At 43.9% G+C, this 11692-nt stretch overlaps 1 protein-coding gene across 1 annotated transcript; it reads left to right on the forward strand.

Annotated features, from left to right (window-relative positions):
* The first annotated feature begins 4548 nt into the window (after window positions 1-4548).
* On the forward strand, window positions 4549-11257 carry Thap1 (THAP domain containing 1). Its single transcript, XM_028854841.2, has 3 exons — window positions 4549-4999; window positions 7872-8067; window positions 9537-11257. The coding sequence occupies exons 1-3, from the start codon at window positions 4929-4931 to the stop codon at window positions 9903-9905; spliced, it is 636 nt and encodes a 211-aa protein (XP_028710674.1). The 5' UTR covers window positions 4549-4928; the 3' UTR covers window positions 9906-11257.
* The last annotated feature ends 435 nt before the right edge of the window (window positions 11258-11692 follow it).

The following is an 11692-nucleotide window of genomic DNA, read 5'->3' on the forward strand; positions in this document are numbered from 1 at the left end:
TTGACAAGTAACAACTGTTACTCCAACCTCAGGAAATATTAAGAAATGTCAAATAAAAAACAGGCAAAACAGTCAAGAAGTATGTTTAAAAGGTGAAAGTTATTTTTCTATGAAGCCAATAAATTTGCAGATAACAGTAAAAATTTAGGGTGGAAGATATTTTATTTAGAAAATTATAATGGGTTTAGTTCAACAGGTTTATTTTTAAAATTATATGCAATTTACCAAATCTATAACTTACCATTTTGAAATAGAGGCAGTTAAGGATTATGTCCAACAAAATAAAAGTATTTCATTTTCAAGTTATGAACAGTAAGACAAGATAAAAGAGAATGAATGAGAGGAAAATCCAACCATATAACAACCTGACTGGTTTTACATTGAATCAAGGACCACAAAACAGGTATCCTAGAGTGATCCTTGTACACTTCCCTAGTGGCTTGCAATCTTAAGCACAGAGCCAGTGATATAGGAAAGTTGGAGACCCCTCTTGGGGCTCTTAGTCTTATTAACACAAGAATTAAAGAATGTACTCAAATGAAGCTCAAGGAAAATTTTATTAGAGGTTAAAAGAAAAAACCCAGGGCTCAGCAGCTGCCTGAATAATAGGGGAAAGGTGTGTGTGTGTGGGGGAAGCTGTGCCATTTAAATCTTTTTTTTTTTTTTTTTTTTTTTTTTTGAGACAGGGTTTCTCTGTGTAGCTTTGCGCCTGTCCTGGATCTCGCTCTGTAGACCAGGCTGGCCTTGAACTCACAGAGATCCGCCTGCCTCTGCCTCCCTAGTGCTGGGATTAAAGGTGTGCGACACCACCGCCCGGCAAGCTGTGCCATTTAAGCTGGCATAAACCCGGTGGACAAGCAAGACATATGTTGGGGAGGGAGGCTTTAGAAAAAGTAAGGAAGCTTCAATTGTGGGGGGAAATCCCAAGTATTATGGAAAGCAAGCTTAGAGAAGGGAGAAAGAAGAAAAGTAGGCAGGCTTACTCAGCAGCACTAGGGCAGGGATTTTGGCAAGGTTAAGTGCAGAATCTTGTTCCACCTATCCCTTTATCATGTCTTCAGGGGACCCTGCCTTCCTAGGGGTAGGCTGTTGGCAAGGAGATTGACTGATCTGGATCTGGCCCAATTGGATGGTTCGGTCTACACCCAAGCTAGATATGCTATTGTTTGGACCACAAAGTTTTTTCGTAATGGGCCTTTGCTGCATACTAACACCACTTTTAACTTTCTCTTCCAGCATCTTCAGTCCTACAACTTGCCCCCAGCTTAAGTTGTTCCCACCCCTTCCAAGTCTCTACTCTGTTGTGAGTAGATCCCCCGCCCTTGCACTACACACATCTGTCTAATGTTCAAGCCAGTTGCTGAATTAGAATCCATGCTGAAACCCCACCCTGTTCTTACAACCGCTCTCACTGAGCTGCAGCTCTTGCACTACAAACATCTTGAATCCTCCCACTCTCAGCTTCTCTGCCACCACCCTCCCCCAAGCTACCACCTCTTTGCTCACCAGCAACAGCCTCTTAATTGGTTTGTTTTTGAATTGCCGCCCCCTCCAGCTCTTAAAATAGGCAGAATTACCTTTTAAAAAGATTGGTTAATGCTTGAAATGGCTCACTGGTCCTCCATTGAACTTCACCCAAACTAATACTTGACTTGAATCCTTCAATCTTTACTTGATGTCCTTCTCCTAACTGCGCTCCACCACCATGGCCTGGACCTGTTCTGATGGCTGTATTTCAAATACAAGCTGCTGCTGTAACACATTCCCGGTGCCGGGAATGCTCCTCCTCACCTTCGTTCACTCCATCCTCTGGTTTCCAAGGCAAATGTTTGTTCCTGGTATGGGATACCTACTCTGAGTATATCTTCCCCTCTGTAGAATATAAGCTCTGAAGATGGGTGGCACACTAATATGTCTCACTAATAGTTTTAGACATAACATGCTAACTGCATTTAGGTGTACAATATGTAAAAATAAATGAAAAAGAGAAATGATCACTTCCTAAATCACCCATTTCGTATCTCACATTCCCAGAGACCAGTCTCAGCCTCGAAAATTACCTCCACTCCCATCTCAACAATACAGCAGAATTTGTTTTTTTGGATTGGTTTGACTGTGTGCCCTTTGGTTGGCTAGAATTCACTAAGACCAGGTTGTCCCCAAACTCACAGCACAGTTCTTGTCTTTCCTCTGTGAAGCCTGACCTTGCAGAATGTGTTTAAAACTGTATTACCCTTGCTTAAAAGCTGGCTTTGGACATAGGATGCTGTTCAGTAGTACAATAACCTCAGCATGACAAACAAGTAAAGCCTATTGTCCATATTAGAGTAAAATAGCTTATCCCAGCCTACAAATCTTGAGGCTGTCTTCTACCTGCCTCTCTAACCTCATTTTCTTGTCCCGCAGGATACTGCACTCAGCCACTCAGCACACACTTCTGCTTCCCTTTGAACAGGCCAGAGGCCCTAAGCCTCGGGAGATCTGCCTTCATCATTCCTCCTACTCCAGGGTTCAGAAGATGTCCATTCTCATAGCTAATGCACTAACTCTGAATCTTTGTTCAATAGTCACTTCCTCTCCAAGGCCGGTCCTACCCACGTGTTTTTTTTTTTTGTTTGTTTTTTTTGTTTTTTTCGAGACAGGGTTTCTCTGTGTAGCTTTGCGCCTTTCCTGGAACTCACTTGGTAGCCCAGGCTGGCCTCAAACTCACAGAGATCCGCCTGCCTCTGCCTCCCGAGTGCTGGGATTAAAGGCGTGCGCGCCACCACCGCGCCCGGCCCTCCTCACAGCACTTTTTACATTTGTTTGCCTCCCCTCCCCCTCACTGCAGAATATGAGCTTCAGAAAAGTTAGGCAGACTAGTGTACCACCCATCTTCACAAACAGCCTAGCCCTTAGACGTGCACACCAGACTTCCAATTAATATTTATCAAACTAGTTGATGTGTGAGGAGTTTAAGGTAACTAAATGCAGTTATTTTGGGGAGCCAATCTGTTAATCATATCCTGATTATTATCTTTACAGTGGACTACAGAGAGAGACTACCTAGTCTCAGTACCTTTCAAAATGTTAATAAGCCACTATTCTGGTGTTTCTAGTATAGAGCTACTACTCTGAAGCTAATTTAGGTAGTTTCTAGGTCCATTTAATTCAACATTCCTAAACAATCTGTGACATACAAACCTGCTGGGGCTCCTGGGTTCAGTAAGATGCCGCCTTCAACAGCCCCTCAGTTCAGATGAGGCACACACACTAAAGCATGTAATCACTTACAGAGCTAAGTGCAGAATTTCACAGGGACAAAAAACGTTGGCGCCTTAGCTGGAGAAGGTAAGTAAAGCTTGGCAGAAGAGAACACGTAAGATACATCTTAAGGATAGACAGGATGTCGGGATGGGCATCCCAGGTCATCCCAGCCTATTTGAGCAATTATGGAAGTTTGACAAGCAGGGAAAGGTGGTGAAACACACAAGTATTTGTTCCTTGGGCTATACAGACCACCATAAGCAATTCAGATTTTATTCAGTATAAGGGTACCACCTGAAGTCTATAAGCTTTTAAGCAAGGAGCTGGCAATCTTTCTATGGGGGACAGAAAGCTGGAAACTAGGGCTGACAACGAATTGTTAGGCAGGAAACTGTGAGGACTTGAACGAGAATGGTGATGAGAGAATAACCAAAAGCTGTTCTTTTTATTCCATAAGATTAACCTAAGTCTTGAGGAAGGGGGAAAAAATCCTAGGAGCAAGCAAGATTGCTCAGCTGTTAAAACACTTGGCACAGGGTGGAAGGAGAGAACCCACGCCCACAAACTGTTCTCTGACCTACACGGGTGTGTATTTCGCCTGCGTATTTATTTGCATGTTCACAATGTGTGTGCCTGGTGCCAATCCCCTGGAGTTACAGACTGTTGTGAGCTGCCATGTGGGTGTTGAGAATTAAACCTGGGTCCTCTGCAAGATCAACAAGTGCTCTTAACTGCTGAGTTAAGTCCTTCCCCCCCCCCCTTTTTTTTTAAATCTCAGTGATACAAAGGTTTTGGGTTTAAGCGGTTGCTGAATACTTAATCCATACACCTGATAACTTGGAAGGCAAGCCCATGTATGTACAAGTAAAAGAGCTAGGAAATCATGGTATGTGGGCTCAAGAATTAAAGTGTTGCAGAAATGGCGGGCATTAAATGGATCCCCGAGGGAAGCAATATTTAAGGGGACAGAAAGTAGTCTACACGGGAGAATGCGCTCGACTCAAAACTACAGAGGGGCAAGGACGTAAAACCTCTCTCCAGCATGAAAAAACCCTGCAGCAGCTCGCAAATTTCAGCACAGCACACGACACGACACAACGTTCAGAAGTGCTTCTGCTTTCCCAACTGGGAAGGAATGAGCGCTTGCCACCTGGATTCTGAATCGGATCCCGTTTGCACAAAATTACACCTCTGCGGCCGCTCTTTAAAAAAAAAACGACGGACGCATGAACCACAGCGACCACCACCCCACCAGCCCCAACAAACGCCCTTCCTTCCGGCCAAAGCGCAGCGGGCCCGCCCACTTCCGCACCGGTGGCCACGCCCCAGAGCCCGGCCTGGTCTCAGCCAATGGTCGGCTTCCCCGGGAACGTTACCTTCGGCTAATCAGAGACCACGAGCGCACGCCTCGCGAGAGGTGAGGTTGAAGCTGCCTCCGCCATCTTGAAGATGGGAGACGGGCGAGCGCTGTGGTCTTTCTGCTAAAGCAAACACCACCACGGGACAGGGCCGTCACCCCCCGCGGGGGAGGCCATCGCCCCGGTGACTGCTGACCAGAGCCACCGAAAGCAGCGAGCGTGTCGAAGCCGAGCGCGGCGGGCCCCGAGAGCCCCCGTTCCCCTTCCCTCCCCGCCCCCTCCACCTGCTTCCCGGGCAGAAGGGAAGTGTGGAGGGCCGGAAGGATGGTGCAGTCCTGTTCCGCCTACGGCTGCAAGAACCGGTACGATAAGGACAAGCCTGTCTCTTTCCACAAGTAGGTAACTGGCGTGCTCCGCGGCCGGGGACCAGGGGCGCGAGCTCGGGCGGGCGGGCGGAGGCGGAGCTCGGCGCGCGTCCGCGCGAGACCTGGAGAAGGCGGGGCGGCCGGCGGGCTCGGGCTCTGGCTCGGGCGGGCGGGCGGCCGGCGGGGGCGGGGACCCATGGCTGCGCGGCCGCCGGTGCGCGCCGGCTCCGCGGGGGCTCCGAGCGTGCGTGCCCTCCGCTGGCGGAGGGTTTCCGGCGTGCGAGCGACGCCTAGAGGCCCCTCGCAGCCCCTCCCGATTTCGTCCCGAGCCGCGCCGGGGGAAGTGAATGGTCGGTCCACGGGGATCCACCTGAAATCGAAACGCTTAGGAGGACAGTTTTCCTGACCTCGCTGTTGTCGGTAGGAGGGAAGCACGGCATTTCAGTGTTGACATCCGGCCAGGGAGGGTGTCACGGAGGGACTTTTTAGACCCAGTTTCAAGGAAGCAACCTTGAAGCATCTCTGGGTTACAGATCTCAAGTCTTCCAACACACAGCGATGGGAACGAGGACGATAACGTACACTTTATTCAGATGCCCTGTAGTAAAGGAGCTAATGCCAGCCTTTCCCGCCGCTGTCAGGGTGTCAGGGTGGTAGGTACCGCAAACAAGAATCCCAGGGTGAAAAATACTTTCTTGAAAGTTTAAGAACGCTGCAGATTTAACGTTACTAATGATAATGATTAACACTGAGAATGGTCCACAAAATGTGATAAGCAGCCAAATTCATTGTTACAAGTTTTACATTAGGTTTTTTGAAAGAATTCCTGAGTGTATGCAGGAAACTAAGAGATCAGATTCATTGGTAAGTTATACAAGTTACCTACAGCAAAGCAATTACAGAAGCAAATTTCAAAATGTTCTTTTCAGGTTTTTTTTGGGGGGGGCTGTTTGTGTTTAATAAAAAAAATGTTTGATAGAAAGTTGAGATTCGTGTGCTGATGTTACTCTCTGGGAAAAGGATAGAATATTTCCTAGAACTACTTTTTGGTTGATTAGAATTTCTGAAATATCATATATCTTCAAACTGTAGGAATAGAATAGGAAACGGTGACAGGAACATGCGTTCAACTTGCCCCTTCCCTTCCCTATGCTTCTGTTACGGTGGCAGGGGGAAATCTTAAAAGTTGAACAGTGCCGGGCGGTGGCGGCGCACGCCTTTAATCCCAGCACTTGGGAGGCACAGGCAGGCAAATCTCTGAGTTCCAGGCCAGCCTGGTCTACAGAGCGAGATCCAAGAAAGGCACAAAGCTACACAGAGAAACCCTGTCTTGAAAAAAAAAAAAAAAAGGAAAGAAAAACAAAACAAAAAGTTGGAGAACGGTTAAAGATGACACACACCAAAGATATTATTTCAGTTGCTGGATGTTGAAAAAACAGAAGGACTAACATGCATCTTATCCATTATCTAAAAGAACAGTGAATGGCAGAGATCTTGACAGAGCTAGAATTTGTGCTCCTAGGCTGGGAGACGAGATACTAAGATTTATAAGAAGGCCCTACTGGTTTGTACTTCTTTCTAGGACTACGGTTTTGTTGTTTGTTTTTTCCAGATTGTATTTAGTGGCAGTGCAAAAATATGTGCAAAGAATAAGCGCTAACATGAAGATTGGTTAGGTGGTGTTGGTTGGTTTTGCTCTTTTGGGGGTCCACCACCCAGCTCCAAATAAATCACACATACAGAGGCTTATTCTTAATTATGAATGTCCGGCCTTAGCTTGACTTGTTTTTTGCCAGCTTTCTTAAATTATCCGGACTACCTTTTGCCTCTGGGCTTTTCCTGTTCTCTTACTTCTGTAAATCTTACTCTTACTCCATGGCTTGCTGTGTAACTGGCCTCTGGAGTCCTCCTCCTTCTCTCGATCCTAGATCTCCCTCTTCCCAGGTTTTTCCTTATGTTAATTCTCTCTGCCTGCCAGCCCCCTCCTGTCTTGCTAATTTGCAGTTCAGCTCTTTATTAGACCATCATGTGTCTAGGCAGGCACAGTACCACCGCTTCACAGAGTTAAACAAATTCAACATAAACAAAAGTAACACACCTTAAAATAATATTCCCCAACAGTTAGGTCTTTGTGAAAAAAGCTTGATCAGGGTCTGGCAGACCTTATGTGGTAGAAAAACTGTGGAGCCTAAATTGAAACATTTTTCTTCTGCTTTTTCCAGTCCCTCCAGTGTGCCACCAAGCCTTTGACATGAAAAAGCATAGTGACAATACATATAAAGGGTCCCCATTACCTAGGCTGAGTTAAGCCATGAGATAAAATATGTCCTTTATTTCTTTATCATTTGTCTGTAATTCAGGCAGTCAGGATTTAGTCTTTATATTTAGTGGGCTGATTCAGGAAGAGCTAGAAGTGTATCTCAGGACACAGACATATGTACAACTTTTGTTTTTCTATAAAACACCAAAGTACAAGTAAAAGATGAGTAGAAATGTACTGCATACTGTCTATTTTACTTGAACTGTTGGTGTCTTCATTATGAAAAGATAAACCTGGGCTGGAGAGATGGCTCAGAGGTTAAGAGCAGTGACTGTTCTTCCAGAGGTCCTGAGTTCAATTCCCAGCAACCACATGGTGGCTCACAACCATCTGTAATGAGATCTAGTGCCCTCTTCTGGCCTGCAGTCACATATGCTGTATACATAATAAATAAATAAATCTTTTAAAAAAAAAAAGAAAGAAAGAAAAGATAAACCTTACTCGGTGAGATACGTAACTGGAACTAATCTTCAGTCAGATTCTCCTTAGTGCCTTAACAGCAACAGAAGCTGATAAGCAGGAGCATGTGGGTGCTCTTTACTTATTTTCTTAAAGTCAGAGAACTGAATTGTGTCTTCTTAGGTTTCCTCTGACTCGTCCCAGTCTTTGTAAACAGTGGGAGGCAGCTGTTAGAAGAAAAAACTTCAAGCCCACTAAGTACAGCAGTATTTGTTCAGAGCACTTTACTCCAGACTGCTTTAAGAGAGAGTGCAACAACAAGCTGCTGAAGGAGAATGCTGTACCCACCATATTTCTTTGTACCGAGCCACATGACAAGGTAATCCGGGTTTTAAATGTTGGGCTGTTTTTCTTGCCCTTTCCTATTGTTGATTTCTTCCTCCCCTCTCTTCTCTTCCCCTCATATCTCTCTTGTGTGAGGCAGGGGCTTTCATAACCCAGGCTGGTTTGAGCTTTGTGTAGCGGAGGCTGAATTGGAACCCCCATCCTCATGCCTCTGCCTCCCCAAATCTAGGATTCTAAGCACTGGTTTTCGGCTGTACACGATAACATTTATTGACTAGTGTGTTCACGGTGGAAATCTAGGATCACAAGCACTGGTTTTCAGCTGTACACGATAACATTTATTGAAGTAATGTGTTCATGGTGGAAACTTGGGAAACATTGGAAGGGTTAAGAAAACAAGTGTGTTTGAAACCCATTGTTTGACAGTATCCGCTGTTGGGGCTCAGTGGTTAAGAGTGTGTATTCCTCCTCCAGTGGACCTGAGTGTGATTCCCAGCACCCAATCCGGTGGAACTCCAGCTCCAGGAGATCTAATGTCTCTGGCCTCCTCATGCACCTCCACTTCCACCCCTACAGCAGACACTCACACAGACACACACATATATGTGCACATGATTAAAAAGAAATCTTTTTAAAGAAAACATAAAAATAACCACTATTGACAATAATACACTTTTTGAAAAACATGGAGTTCTATGTATTGGATATCTCACACTAAGAACTCAGTCTAATTTTGTAAGTTAAAGATAGTTCTATTTCTTTATTTACATGTTGATAAGTTTTGTTTTTCATTCCTAGTGACAGTTTATTTTCAAATGGTTTTTCTCCTGTTTTAGGTGTTTAGTATTTACTTAAATCTAACTAAATCACTTTATCCATTTCACAAATCCCACTTAGACTTCAAATAGAAAAGTGGCATTAGGACTGAAAATGCCCTGTGGTGGCACACACCTGCAATCCAAGCACTGGGGACAGCCGATGAGGATTGCCACAGGTTTGAAGCTAGCTAGCGTGGTACAAACATAGTAAGTTCCAGGAAACATAGTAAGTTCCAGGCCAGCCTGGATTATACAGTAAGGGCCACCACCACCACCCCAAAACAAAAACAGAAAAGCAAAACCCACCGCAAACTGATGCCAGACAGAGTTACATATTCTTGTTATCCTAGAACTTGGGAGGTAGAAGCAGGAGGAGCTCAAGTGTGAGTCCAGCCTAGGCTACACAGCAGGACCCTGTTTTTTAAAAATCCCCAAACAAGCCAAAACCTAATGTTGTAATTTTTAGCCTGGAAGATATAGTTTTAGTGATAAAAAGCTTTGAAGTCCTGGCGCCCTGGATTCCATGCCAGTATTGTAAAAATCACCTCCAAGATAATCTGTTTTCTCATTTTGGAATTTTTTGGTACCATAGAGTGACAAAAAAGTCTAATGCTGAAACTGTGCAGGTATTGTGAGGCCGTGATTTCATTACTCAACTCACATATGCTGTGTATTGCTGTTTTAGAAGGAAGATCTGGAACCCCAAGAACAGCTTCCCTCTCCTCCTTCACCCCCCACTTCCCAGGTTGATGCCGCTATCGGGCTGCTAATGCCTCCTCTCCAGACGCCTGATAATCTCTCGGTGTTCTGTGACCACAATTACACTGTGGAGGACACAATGCACCAGAGGAAGAGGATTCACCAGCTGGAGCAGCAGGTGGAAAAGCTCAGGAAGAAACTCAAGACTGCCCAGCAGCGATGCCGGAGGCAGGAGAGACAGCTGGAAAAGCTCAAGGAGGTTGTGCATTTCCAGAGAGAGAAAGATGATGCGTCCGAGAGGGGCTATGTAGTTCTCCCACATGACTACTTCGAAATTGTTGAAGTACCAGCGTGAAAACATGAGGTGTCTTAGTGGGACAAGACTACATGCCCTCTTTAACCTACACACAGGAGTTCATTTGAAAAACTAGCGCTTGACTACTTGTATAAAAAAAAAATCAGAATATTTTTTTAAAATAAAGTAGTTATATACTGTAAAATTGTAAATTTTTTGTTTGTAATTTCAGAGTTTTTACATTTTAACAAAATATTTAAAAAAAAAAACCTTAGACCACCAGTATGATGTTGTATATTGTTTTCAAGATGGTGGATTGTTTTTCATTTGAGTATTTATAGAAATAATGTAAAAATGAAAAGTAGAGAGGATAATGGTTCAGTAAAGATGATTTAAGTTTCAAAGTTAAAATTAATGTCCTTTATTGAGAGAACTTATTTAAATCGGAAGTGTAAGTGAGATCATAGGACAGCCTCTCAGAATATAGAGATGTACATACACATTTGTATTTATAGTCAGAGCTTCATTTATTTTTCTCAATCACTTGTCAAAAATGAAATGTCAAGTCAATATTTGAGGAAAACTATTTTGCTGTCTTCAGAAGAGTCATTCCATATTTAATCACTAACTTCGTAAAGTGGATTTTAAAGTAGGTCCTTTTGTCCATAGCTTTATAAACTTGGAGGTGTGTCCTGGGGAATGAAGGCCTCCAAGAGAGAGAGGTATTGTTAGCAGTGAAGTGGAAGCTGGGCTGCTGAGCTGCCCCTCTGGGGGCAGTGCTTATCATGCAAGCCTGGCCACCTGAGTCTCACCCCTGGACCCACGGAAAGGTGGAGAGACAACTCCACAGGGTTGTCTTCAGACCTCCACATGTGTGCTGTGGCTTGTGTGCACACTTCCAGAAAATGAAATTGGGACCTGGTTCCTCATGTGCTCTCATTATCCCCTACCTAAAGGCATCGAATTCTACAGCTGTAGTTAATCTGCATTCAAACTTCTAACATTCAAACTTCTAACATAGAGTTTGGTTTGTATCAGAATATGGTAACTTTTCCCTTAACCTGTTCGATTTTGGTCAAGCCATTGCATAAAAATTATTTTTTTCACTAAAGTTAGAAATTATATCTAATTTACTTCAAGTGACTTATGTTCAAAAGTAATGTGCTGTGTTTATGTCCAAAAGTGTCGAGACTTAAATATTGCAGTTTCTGTTCATACTGTGGATTGTGTTCTGACTTTGTGAGAAAGCTTACATAAATTTGAAATGAAAAGATGTTCTGAGTAGACAAATATTGATAAAATAATTCTCTATTTAGGTTTAGGAGAAGCATATTTTATATTTCAGAGTACACTGTAGTTGAGGAGTAGCAGACCTTTTAAGACAGTATTAAAGATATGATATTCAAGTATCATTTGTGGATCTGCCTTTTCTTTCCGATGTACTGCCATGCTGAGATGGGTAGCATTTCTAATTCATGGAATTTGAGTGGTTTTTATGAACATCTTTTTTTTGTGTGTGTGCTAGGCAAACACTACCCCCAAGCTATATCAGAATCTCTCTATTCTCTATTCTATTCTTTTTCTTCTTATTATTTGTTTTTTTGAGACAGGGTCTCACTATGTAGCTCTGGCTATCCTGGAACTCACCATGTAGACCAGGCTGGCCTCGAACTTACAGAGAGCTACCTGCCTCTGTTTATTGAGTGCTAGAATTTAAGGCATGTACCACCAAGCCTGGCCCCCTATTAGTAATTTTTTTTTTTTTTTTGGTTTTTCGAGACGGTTTCTCTGTGCAGATTTGCACCTTTCCTAGAACTCGCTTTGGAGACTAGGCTGGCCTTGAACTC

This window comes from Peromyscus leucopus, chromosome 17 (genome assembly GCF_004664715.2).
Source record: "Peromyscus leucopus breed LL Stock chromosome 17, UCI_PerLeu_2.1, whole genome shotgun sequence".
In the NCBI taxonomy this organism is placed as follows: domain Eukaryota; kingdom Metazoa; phylum Chordata; class Mammalia; order Rodentia; family Cricetidae; genus Peromyscus; species Peromyscus leucopus.

What these genes read in the sequence shown, in the direction of transcription:
- Thap1 (XM_028854841.2), top strand. Translation starts at nt 4,929, where the DNA reads ATGGTGCAGTCCTGTTCCGCCTACGGCTGCAAGAACCGGTACGATAAG. An exon ending in AAGCCTGTCTCTTTCCACAA is followed by an intron (nt 5,000 to 7,871) that starts GTAGGTAACTGG and finishes GTGTCTTCTTAG; the next exon opens with GTTTCCTCTGACTCGTCCCA. An exon ending in GTACCGAGCCACATGACAAG is followed by an intron (nt 8,068 to 9,536) that starts GTAATCCGGGTT and finishes TTGCTGTTTTAG; the next exon opens with AAGGAAGATCTGGAACCCCA.